Below are 12528 nucleotides of genomic sequence, written 5' to 3' on the forward strand. Positions count from 1 at the left end.
AGCTACAGACCAAAAGGAAGATAAGCCACCCCTGCTGCCTGTGGATCTCAGTGTTGATGTTGAGAATACCTCCCGGGGTCTATCAATCGGATACATGCTCAGCCTCCAGCCCAGAGAAAGCCTTGCAAAGACTTTTTGAGAAAATGAGAAGGTCCTGGTTGCCAAAGAGAAACCATTCCCATGACTGGACCCGGGAGGCAGCAGTAATAGCTAGCTCAGGGGAGGGGGCGGCTCCTTTGGCCCAAGCAGGGCTGACAGCGCTTGTTGCAGACCATCTTTCCCAGGGGAGTAAGTGAGCGAGGTGCCTGTGGCTGACTGGCGTCCAAATACTACAAGGCCTTTCCAGGGGTCCCATGATTCAACCACAGCTTTGACCTCAACAGAATTGATCCTTTGCTCAGAGCTAGCCTCGCCTCCCCACCCCCCTCCCCGCTGCTCCCCCGCCCCCACTTCACCAGTCCAGAGGGGACCGAGGGTGTACATCCTCCAGGGCAAGCTCTGGCCAGAATCCATTAGGAAGTGGCAGAAAAGAGGCAAGGACTTGGGGAGCGGCACATATTGCTTGGTAAAGAATTGGTGGGCTTGGTAGTCCCAGGGATCCAGGGTGAGAAGTGAGTTGTTTCACTCTTGGGAGAAGGGCAGAGGACCCCGTTCCCTGAGGAGACCCTCAGAGACAAGAGGTACAAGTGCTGGAGACACTCAGGCACAAAAGTTGAGAGGCTTAGTGCCAGGGAACTGAGTGGGTGGGGGCCCCCCACGGGCTTTGCTCACTCTTTGGTGGAAATAGCTCCAGACCCAGTCTGATGTCAGCAGTGGCCGGATTCACCCACAGAGCCTTGGTGAGGTAAAGGGTTTTCTTCAGGAATTATCCCCCTCCACTACCATGGTGGGGGATGGGGTGGAGAGTGGGGAGTGGCCTTCTCAAGGTTGGCAGCAGGACATCCCTCTTCTGATGGGCTCAAAGCCATTCTTGGCGAAGCTATCCTCTGACCACCGGCCGGGCCCCATGTGGACAGTCTCCTCCTGAGTGAGAGAGGGGAATCAGAGAGCCCAGTGGTGGGTTGATAGCTGTTCTCCTACTCCCAGAAGGACAGAGCTATGAAAGACACTTGGCATCTCCTGGCAGCTACTCGGGAATGAAAGATGTTTCACATGCAATGAGAGCAAATGATGAGTCCAGGACCATCCAGAGAGGCACAAGAGGTCTTAGCTTCCTAAGCACTGCAGGCCCCTTCTTCCCTTGGGAGCCTTGCCCACTGCACGTGCTACATGCTACAAGATCCATTGAATGAGGTGCCAGTGCTGAGGAAGGGTGCCCTCAGTGGGCAGAGGCTCCTGGGTCGGGGAGAACTCCCCCAGCAGGGCTGCAGCAAGGGTGAGGTCTGCCTGCAGCAGGCTACATCAGGCGCTACATTCCCCAAAAGGGAGGGGTGGGCCAACAGTGCTGAAGAGGGTTCGTTTGGTCAGATCCTTTCCTAGAAGGAAAAACGGGTGGGGGGAAACAGCACAGTGGAAGGGAAACTGAGGATGCTCACGTTACAGGCAGCGGAGTCAGGCAGATGGACGGACAGCAGAATGGTCACCCTCCTCAGAGACCCTCAGGAAGGACAACACAAACATGACTCTGGCTCCTCGGCCAAGAGACACGATGACATGGCGGACTGGACCATTGCCTTCCCCGGGACTGTATATGCATGATATGGTCCCGGTTTTCTTTAACTCTGGACATATACATACATACATGTACATGGACTGATACATGTGCATACATATAAATGTAAAAATAGACACACATATACGTATAGGTATACCAAAACGTGTACACATACACATATATATATATATATACATGTACATGGATTGTGTTCACACACATATATACCCAGAAATGCACACACACACACTCACACACACACACGAGTTTTCTCCTATCTGCTGAAATAACCCAGACATCAAAATCTGTAGGCCTACAGCATGAGGAGATTGTTCTAGGAAGAGTTGGCGAGATGCTATATACAGTGAGCCAAGTGGGTTGGGGTGAGGAGACTGACCCACATCCCTCCACATGTGCACGCGTGCGCACATACACACACACACACACACACACATACACATACACACACATATCCCAGCCTGCCATTGCCGACCTCGCCTTCCTGAGGTCCGGGTCCCCATCTTCCTAGGAGCAGGAGGGGCTGGTAGAGCTCTCCAGGGAAGACTGGGAGAGACGCCGGGTGAGGGGCCCCAAGGTGGAGTCAGCCACAGAAGACGTGGGGAAGAGTTTGTACCAACCAGTGACCACATTGCTCAAGTCCAGCTCTTCCAGGACAATCTGGGCCATTCCCATGAAACACTTGTGGTCCATGCGCCCATAGTCTCCCCAGACAATCACCTACAACAAGGGTTGGAGGAAAATTTCATTGGAAATAGTCTGGTTCCTTTTCTGGTGCTTACCAATGCATGCAGGTCTATCCCAATTTTTAAAAGCCTTCACTAGATAGACCCAACCATCCTCTCAATCTGTGGTCCTAACTCCTCCTCAGCCAAACTTTTTTTTTTGGGGGGGGGGGGCGGAGCAATGAGGGTTAAGTGAGTTGCCCAGGGTCACACAGTTAGCAAGTATCAGAGGCCAGATCTGAACTCAGGTCCTCCTGAATCCAGGGCCGGTGCTTTACCCAGTGTACCACCTAGCTGCCCAGCCAAACTCTTTAAAAGGGTCATCTACACTTCCTGCCTACACTTCCTGTTGTCGCACTCACTTCTTAACTCTTCCCCATCTGGCTTCCCAGCCTCAGCATTCCACTAAAACTGCTCTCTCTAAAGTCACCACTGGCCTCCCATTGTCAGAATCTGATGGCTTCTTCTGGGTCCCCATCTTTCTCAACTTCTCTGCAGCAGTGGTGCTGCTGAGCACTTTCCCCTGCTAGATACTCTCCCCCTTCTGAGTTTTTGTGACTTGACGCTCTCCCAGTTTTTTCCTATCCATAGGAATGGCCCCTCTCAGTTTCCTTTGCTGGATCTTCATCTCTCCTTCCCGCTAGGACTCTGTCCCAGTCCTTGTCTTGTTAAATCTCTCTCCCATCTCACTTTCTGCATTCCAGTCATCCTGACTTTTGTCTTGCCACTGGACTTTTTTTTGTCTTGTCTTGTGTTTTGTTTTGTTTTTCGGGGCAATGAGGGTTAAGTGACTTGCCCAGGGTTACACAGATTGCCACTGGACTTTGATGACGACTTTGTGCATCTCCGACTCACTTAAATCCAATGGACTCTCAAGTCAAGACATGACCCTGTGATGTCACTGGTTCTCATGGCGAACAAAAACAAAGGACGAACAACAACTACCTCACTTGGTGATTTCATCAGCTTCCATTAGTTTAACTATCATCTTGATTCTGATGATACCTAGATCTAAATATCTATCCAGACCTCACTTGAGCCATAGCCACTAGTCTAGTTCCAGTTGAGCCAAACACAGTCCTCTGTGACCAGTTGCATGTTGAGCATTTCAGATCAGATGTCCCATAGACATCTCAAACTCAACCTGTCCAGAATGGAAGTTACTCAGCTGCCTCTCAAACCTACGACACTTACAAACTTTCCTATTCCTATTGGGGCACATACTGCCATTCTTTCAGTCCTCCAGATGTACAGTGTCCGGGTCATCCCTAACTCTCCCCTTTCTGGAAACACATACCTAATCTGTTGGCAAATCTAATCCCGTGGGGGCAGCTGGGTGGCTGGAGTCAGGAGGACCTGAGTTCAAATCTGGACACTTGACACTTATTAGTTGTGTGACCTTGGGGCACCAATTGCCACCCAAAACAAGCAAACTAAAATCTTGTCCTTTCTATCTCCTGTCTCTGTGTCTCCATTTTTTCACTGACATGGCCACCATCATTATCTCCTGCCTATGCCTAGACTGTTCAGTGGGTTTTTAATTGTTTCTCTTGCCTCAAGTTTCTCCCCATTCCAATCCATCCTCCACTCGATTGCCAAAGTAGTTGTTCTAAATGTAGATTTTACCAAGTTACTCTGGTGCTCAATAAAATACCATGGCTCCCCATTACTCCCAGGATCTAATCTAAAGTTGCTGGTTTGGCATGGAAAGCTTTTCCTAACCCGGCCTCCTTGTTCTTTGCCCTCATGCCTTTGTCTAGAATGCTCTCCCGCTTTGCCTCCCTCGCCTCTGGACTACCCAGGTTTCTTTCAAGACAGGTCAAGTTTGCCCTTTTGCAGGAGGCCTCGCCCAGTCCCTCTGGCCGCCAGTGCCCAGCCCTCTGGGCTCACCTTCCGCCTGTTCCCTGTGTCTCTCATCTGGACCTCGTTGTTTTCATGTTGTCTCCCTGGCTAAAATGTGAAGTCCTTGAAGGCAGGGACTGTTTTTATGCTTCTTTTTAATCCTCACCCTCTGCACAGTGTCGGGTACATTTGCTTTTCAGTCATTTTTAATCATGTCCAACTCTTTGTGACCCCATTGGGGGTTTTCTTGACAGAGATCCTGAAGTGGTTGGCTGTTTCCTTCTCCTGCTCATTTGACAGATGAGGAAACTGAGGCAAACAGGGTGAAGTGACTTGTCCAGGGTCACACAGCTAGGAAGTGTCTGAGGCTGGATTTGAACTCAAGAAGATGAGTCTTCCTTACTCCAGGCCCAGTGTTCTATCTACTTGCCTGTTGTATAACAAGTGCCTGATAAAGGCTTGTCCACAAACAAATCTCACTGATGCCATCTCTGCAATGTTTCTCAAATCCATCCTTTTTTCCACTTATCTGACCACTGACCTGCCTCAGGCCCTCATTACTTCTCACCTGAATTATTGTATACCCAATACCCAGCACATAGTAGGTATGTATAGATTGGTTAATGGACAGGATTACAGGACTTAGATCTGGGAAGGGTCTGGTTCTTAACTTTGGGGTCTAGGAGCTTGGTTCTAAAATATATTTTGATAACTCTATTTCAATATAATTGGTTACTTTTGTGATCATATGGATTTTATTTTATGTATTTAAAAACTTGGTTCTTTTTTTGTGGGCAGAGCAATGAGGGTTAAGTGACTTGCCCAGGGTCACACAGCTAGTAAGTGCCAAGTGTCTGAAGTCATATTTGAACTCAAGTCCTCCTGAATCCAAGGCCAGTGCTCTTTCCTCTGTGCCACCTAGCTGCCCCTAAAAACATGGTTCTAAGAAGGGGTTCTTAGGCCTCATTGAACTGCCCAAGAGTTCTAATGATATACAAAAAGTTTAAGAACCCCCAACCCTCTCATTTTGCAGCGAGGAAACAGAGGCTGCCCATGAGTTGTAAGTAGAAGACTTGAGGTCATAACTGGTTGGATTTCCACCCCACATGTTTCTGACAGGTCCCATGTATGATGGGGAAACACATAGTAAGTGATACGCCCCATCCTGGGACACATTGTCCTGAACTTATCCCTTTGCCCTGTTCTCTCTTTAGTCTCTCAGCTGGAAGTTGAATTAGGTTCTAACTCCTAAATTTCCCTTGATCTCTAACCTCTAGCTGGAATCAAGCAAACTCTGATTCCCTTGGGAAATCTGCCAATCGAAGTCCTCCATCTCCTCCCCCTCCTCCTCCTCCTCCTTCCCCTCTTCCCTCCTCCTCCTCCTCCTTCTCCTCTTCCTGCTGCTGCCAGTTACTGCAACTGGATACCTGATTTTGGCCTCTGCCACCTCTTTCCATTCTTCCCTCTCCTCTCTTCTCTCCTATCTACCCCCCACCCCAGCTCCTCCCTAGATCATCAAGGTACATGTCTAGGAGTTATATAGAAGGGAAAACAGAATCTGTAGATTGGAAAATAAAACAGACAGCAAGGTAGAGAGAACCCCCCACGCCCCCACCCCATTTTGGAGTTGGAATCCTGATTCTGAGCTCTGAACCTTAGTTTCCTCCTCTGTATAATGGCAACAAGCTACAGACAAGACCTTATTAAGTGCCTACCACAGGCCAGGCTTAGCACTGTACTGAGTAGCTAGGGATACAAAGCCCTGAGGTGCTAACAGTTTTAGTAGGGAAGACAACTGAAAATAATTGCAAGGGAAATGCTGGGAACTCCAAATAAGCACAGGATCAAAATAATTTGACTGCACACACAGGTCCCCCCCGGCCCCCCAGTCCGGGCCAAATGATCCCCTGAGCCCGAAGATCAGGATTCCCAGCCCCTTCCTGAACCTGCCTTAGCTCTTGTCTCTGCCTCTGGGATCCCTGACTGAAAAAAGCACATTTTCCCCCTACCTGGCCCCAGAGGACCCTGCACTTGGCTTCAGGCCCTCTGGGCTGCCCTGCAGCCCCAGGCTCAGGGCAGCCAACCCTCATGCACTGGCCTATTTCTCTCTGTAGAGGCCAATTCTTCTGCCTTCTACAGTTATTAGGCTTATAGCTATAATAACATTTATGTATTTATATGTTGTTTAGTCGTTTTTCAGTTGCATCTGATTCTTCATGACCCTGTTTGGGGTTTTCTTGGAAAAGACACTGGAGTGGTTTGCCATTGCTTTCTCCAACTCATTTCTCAGAGAAGGAAACTGAGATAAACAGGGTGAAGTGACTTTCCCAGCCATCCAGCACCTGTCCAACCCTATCCCCACAGAGGAAAACTTAGGGCCTCCCCACTGAAACCCTGGCTTTACCCAGAACCCTCTGCCCCAAGGAAACTCACCTGCAATACCTTTCCCTGGGGACCCTCATCGAATAGCAAGGCCTGATGATACAGGGGATCACATGTCTTCTTGGCCACTCGAGTCTTCTTCTTGGCCAAGCAGGCCCCATTCTCGAGCAGGTAAACCTTGATGTAAGTGGCTGGAGAAAGGAGAGGGAGGTAGATCAGGTACAGAAGGCATAGTGGAGGACAGCCCAGGATGTCAGAGATTCCCAGGGTCCTAGAGGGTCATTGTCCCAATCATCTTTTGTTTTTGGTTTTTTTTTTTTGGTAGGGCAATGGGGGTTAAGTGACTTGCCCAGGGTCACACAGCTAGTAAGTGTCAAGTGTCTGAGGCCAGATTTGAACTCGGGTACTTCTGAATCCAGGGCCGGTGCTTTATCCACTGCACCATCTAGCTGCCCCCCCAATCATCTTTGAATAAATAGCCCATACCCAACAAGTGGTCATCCAACATGAACTCAACCAGTCACAAGGAACCCTTCCCCAGAGGCAGCCCATTGCACCTCGGAACGACTCTGCCAGGGAGAATTTCCTCCCATCAGTCTGAAATCTGCTGCCGAGAACCTTCCACTCTCTGCCCTCTGGGGCAACGTCTGATCCCTCTTCCACAGAGCCCTCTGAATATTCCAAGTCAGCGGCTATGTTCCCTTCTCTTCCCAAGGCTAAGCACCCCCAGCTCATCCAACCAGTGGCAAAATATCAAGGCCTTGTCATCCAGGTTCCTGACTCTGCACACTCACCATTTTATCAATATCTTAAAATAATGACACCCAGAATTCAGCAGACTACTCTAGATGTGGTCTGACTTCTATCGTGTAGCAGAACTGCCCCTGCTCTGACTCTAGACCTGAGAACTCTGTTAATGCAGCCCAAGATTGCATTTTCACTTTTGGCTGCCAGCCCATACTACTGACTCATAATGAGCTTGCAGTCCACTGAAATCCTCAGATCTTTTTTTCAGGCCAAAAAAAAAAAAAAAAAAGATAGCCGTGTCTAGTCATGTACTTGGAAAGTTAATTGTTTTTATCCCAAGTGTAAGATTTTGCCATGATCCTTAAGTGTTTTTTTTAGACCTTCTAAACATTCAATTATTAATGAGTACTCTTTTATAGTCTAGTCAATCAACTCTTAATCAACTTCCCTGTATGTACCAGAATCTAGCCCCGCCCCAGTCTTGTCCACAATAATAAGTCCAGGTAACTCACACTAACCTGTCACCTATAGGCCTAGTAAAACTGGCAGAAAAGAACAAGAGAAGGCTCAGAACTGACTTCTCCTTGATGGTCTGTTGGCTCTCTGTGACCACTCTAGCCTTTTTTTTTTTTTTTTTTGGCGGGGCAATGTGGGGTAAGTCACTTGCCTGGGCACACAGCTAGTAAGTGTCAAATGTCTGAAGTTGGATTTAAACTCAGGTCCTCCTGAATCCAGGGTTGTTGCATTATCTGCTGCACCACCTATCTACCTCCACTCTATCCTTTTTTTTTTTTTTTTTTAGTGAGGCAATTGGGGTTAAGTGACTTGCCCAGGGTCACACAGCTAGTGTTAAGTGTCTGAGACCGGATTTGAACTCAGGTACTCCTGACTCCAGGGCTGGTGCTTTATCCACCTTGCCACCTAGCCGCCCCCACTCTATCCTTTTTTAATAGTATTTTCCTCCAGTTATATGTAAAGACAATTTCTAGCATTCATTTTTACAAGATTTTGAGTTCCAAATTTTCTCCCTCTTTCCCTCCCCTGCCCTCTTCCTAAAATGGTAAGCTATTTGATATAGGTTATATATGTGCAACCATGTAAAACATTTCCATATTAGTCATGTTGTGAGAGAAGAAATAGACCAAAAAGAAAAAACCACAAAAAAGACAAAGTAAGTGAAAATAGTATGCTCTGCTCTGCATTCAGAGCCCATCCACTCTATCCTTTTCTAGATATTCCTTAGTTCCTTTAACTGACCCTCTATTGCACAACCTCTCAGATGCCCTCCAGCTTACTGGTCTTTCTTAAAATGTAGCCTCCTCAACTAGGCTGTTCCACCCCATCCCTCCCATATGGAGTTGAATGATGAGCATTAGATTTCATGTGAGCAGAAGGCCCACAATTCTTTGGCCTCTTAGAACACCAGTCTCTTTTCTCTTTCAGAATTCCCCACCAACCTCAGGTTGATTAGTAGGGCCTAGAGTCACAAAGTAGCTTCGAGATCTCATGCCTTATCCAACCTCCTCATTATACAGAGAAAGAAACCAAGGGCCTGAGATCACACAGCTGGCAACTTTCAGAACCAGGACTTGGATCCAGGTGTCCTAATTCCAAATCTTCCAAGCTGGGTACGACCCATAACTCATGCCTGGACCATCTCAGTGGTCTGAGAAGTAAGGGTAGAAGTGGAGGAGTTACAGAGACTTGGTGCTGGCCTGTCCGCCATCCACCCCAGCCCCCAGGACTTGAGCCCCACTTTCTCCTAGAGTAACCTTACCTGGGAGGGACTTAGAGCCCAGTTTGGGGGTAAGGCCTCGGGCCTCGATCACTTCCACCTCAAGCTGACCACTCCGGTCCATCATTGCAATATGAACATCCCCTGGGCACCAAGAAAGAGAAAAGTGAGGTACCTTCTGCTGGCCACAGCCATGAAAGAAACTAGGCTGACTAAACTAAAGCTGACTCTTTAGTTTTTATATTAACAGAGGTTGATCCCTACACTCCTCCTTCCAATGACATAGAAATCCACATAACAGAATCCAAGGGCTGGGAAATAATTTTTGAGTTACAATAAATGAAATTATCCAGTTTGTGGGTCATCCATGTGTAACGTGGTCTGGTGAATGCCAAGGCCACTGGAAATGGCGTGACCCACATTGGAGATGCTTAGGAGCTGCTCCCTGGGAGACAGAAGACCCAGCATGCGTGGACAGCATACGTGGGCCTACCGTGTGGGTTGGAAGCAGTTTCTTTCCATTGGCTTCATAGCTGCAACTAGCTAAATCCTTAAAACTATCTGGGAGCAGCTAGGTGGTGCAGTGGATAGAGCACTGGCCCTGGAGTCAGGAGTACCTGAGTTCAAATCTGGCCTCAGACCTTAACACTTACTAGCTGTGTGACCCTGGGCAAGTCACTTAACCCCAATTGCCTCACTAAAACAAAAACAAACTATCTGACTTGGGGAATCTCTTCTTCCCTCAAGTCCAGGGGGGAAGGACTCATTCACTCATATCTTGTGATGCCCCGTATAAAGGAGGCAGAAGGCCCCTGCCTCTTTTTTGTTGTTGTTGTTTGTTTGTTTGTTTGTTTATTTTGGCAGGGCAATGGGGGTTAAGTGACTTGCCTAGGGTCACACAGCTAGTAAGTGTCAAGTGTCTGAGGCCGGATTTGAACTCAGGTACTCCTGAATCCAGGGCCAGCGCTTTAACCACTGCGCCATCTAGCTGCCCCAGGCCCTGCCTCTTAGGCCACATAGCTCCAAGAAATGGGCCTTTGTCTGTTTTCTTTGTCCTTTGAGTTTCTAGGTGCAGGGAGTGAGTCCCCAAACCATCAAAGCATGGTGATACTGGAGCCCAGGATTCCAGGCAGGGTGTTGTAACCAGTCCAGTAGTCAGCCAGTCAACATTTATCAAGTGCCTGCCATTTGCCAGGCCCTGTGCTAAGTGCTTGAAAGTCACGGTCCAAGGATGCTGGAGACTCTTTGAATTTGAATATGGTGGGACTAATGCTATGTGGGAATAAATTAAACTTTGAGCCTAGTCTCCCTCCCTTCCTTGGAGATTGAGGGGACAGAGCGGGGACTTCTGTGCCTGAGGCATTGGGGGAAGGGTCTGTGTGCTTGCTTCTTGCTATGGCTTTGAAGCATTTCTTTGTAAAAGCTGGTCCAACGGGGGTCAGTCTGACTATGGTCAATGTTTACATGGAACTGGAGTGTTGGGACTCCTAAAATTAGGGGAACACAATTCGTGGGGGCTTTACCCATTGGCAGAGAAGAGAGATCCCCTCATTTCCCCATTAAGGATACCAGAGAATCCCAGGTGTGTGTGGGAGAAATGTAATAGACCTGACTCTCAGACACATACTTTGTAGGGAACCTTGGTCTGCTTTTCTCCACCCTGCCATTCCCCTATTACATCAAGACCCCCTTTCCCGCTGCCATCCAACATTCACCAGGGTAACCCAGACTCACAACAGTCCAGGACATATAAAACAAGGAAGTAAGATGTGATCCAGAGAAATTATCTATCCAAACCAAAACAGAGAAGACTCTGGAATCAGCAAATCCAGGTTCAGGCTAAATTTGCCAAGTTGGTGGAGAGAAGGCCTGACTGAGGGGGTCACGTCGGGGAGGGCAGGGAGTTGCTGTGACCTGGAAGGCTAAACCTCTCGTTGGGTTGTCTGATTGCCCACAGCAGCCTCCAGGTCCTCAGGGGGTCAGCCTAAGTCTCCCCTAACCAGGCAGTGGGGCTCAAGGGAAACCAAGCCCAGTCCTGCCCACCTTTGGCCTCCAGAAGGCACTACTCTTAAATGTTCAAGGCCAGCCTAGAATCACATAAGTGATGAGTGACTCTCAATCATGTCCCACTGACACCAGGGAGAAGCCTGACCCTTGGGTATCTGCTGACTTAGTAAGATGAGCCACAGCATCAGGAGGCAGAACCAAGGCTAGACTTTGGGAAGCACTTCCCAGCGATGGCTATACCACACCACCCAAACTGCAGGCATCCCTCTTGTCTCCTGCCCCGTCCACCTCCCATCCCCGAACAACATTGATTGGTGAGCTTGCCAAGAGACAGGCCCGCAGGCCCTCTCCACACCAGGCAGCCTCCCTGTACACCAGCCCTCTGTCCAGCGGTCCTTTACATATTGTCATCCTCTTGGAAGGGAAACTCAGGGTTTCAGGGTAGGCTTGTTTATATTTGTACCCCTAGAGATTAGCACAGAGTCTGGCACAGAGTAGATGTTTACTAATTCTCAGTCTCTGTCTCCCTGTCTCATCTATCTATCTATCTATCTATCTATCTATCTATCTATCTATCTATCTATCTATATCTATCTATATCTATCAATCTATATCTAGCATCTATCTATCCATCCATATCTGCCTATCATCTATCACCTATCTATTTATCTATCAATCATCTATCTATCTATCCATCTATCTATCTGCCCATCTATCTATCTATCTGCCCATCCATCTATTTATTTGCCTGTCTATTTATCTATCTATAGATCTGCCCATCTATCTATCTGCTAATGAGGAAGGGTGCTCAGGGGTAATGGTACATTCCAGATCCTCCCGCACCATCTCATGATGAAATGAGCTCTCTTTGCTGTTCCCAGACAGGGCAGTGGTCCCCCTCATCCCCTCCCCCACCCCCAGAAGAGAACTAAAGAGGGATGTGGTCCTTGCTCCACCCCAGTCACCTTAGGAGACTCACCCATCGGGGGTGTCCCCAGTGTCTGTCTCCCCACAATCTGGGCTGGCCCCAGGCCATCCAGGAAGTCACTGAATTGGCTCTCAGCCCCCAGCCTGGCCGTGGGGAAGATGAACCTGTGGGCAACAAGATAAAAAGGAAGTACCAGGCACAAGGTTAGGATACTTGGGCTTCTACACACACAGGCCCCTGGGGCTGAGGTTCTCCCTCCCAGGGTCTTGGTTTTCCCCTCTGCAGAGTAGGAGGAGAGGTGGAGTGAAAATTTTTTGAGCCACAAGACCTGTGTTCAAATACTGACTCTACCGGTTACTTCCTGTTTGAACCCATCCCGGGTTAGCCCCCTTCTTCTGAGTCTGTTTCCTTCATTATAAAATGGGGATAGGGGGAAGCTAGGTGGCACAGTGGATAAAGCAATGAACCTGGATTAAGGAGGACCTGAGTT

General features: G+C 48.5%; 1 protein-coding gene across 2 annotated transcripts in view; it reads right to left on the bottom strand.

Annotated features, from left to right (window-relative positions):
• Positions 1-449: 449 nt before the first annotated feature.
• RIMS3 (regulating synaptic membrane exocytosis 3) overlaps positions 450-12528 on the bottom strand; it is a 30343-nt gene continuing 18264 nt past the window's right edge. For both annotated transcript variants that reach the window (XM_043995009.1, XM_043995008.1), the window contains exons 5-8: positions 12090-12202; positions 9146-9247; positions 6673-6812; positions 450-2392 (exon numbers count right to left, since the gene is read on the bottom strand). In XM_043995009.1, coding sequence (XP_043850944.1) covers positions 2180-2392; positions 6673-6812; positions 9146-9247; positions 12090-12202 — 568 coding nt within the window. In that variant the 3' untranslated portion in view covers positions 450-2179. The remainder of the gene's footprint in view (positions 2393-6672; positions 6813-9145; positions 9248-12089; positions 12203-12528) is intronic.

The sequence above is a fragment of the Dromiciops gliroides genome, chromosome 3 (genome assembly GCF_019393635.1).
Source record: "Dromiciops gliroides isolate mDroGli1 chromosome 3, mDroGli1.pri, whole genome shotgun sequence".
Taxonomy (NCBI): Eukaryota; Metazoa; Chordata; class Mammalia; order Microbiotheria; family Microbiotheriidae; genus Dromiciops; species Dromiciops gliroides.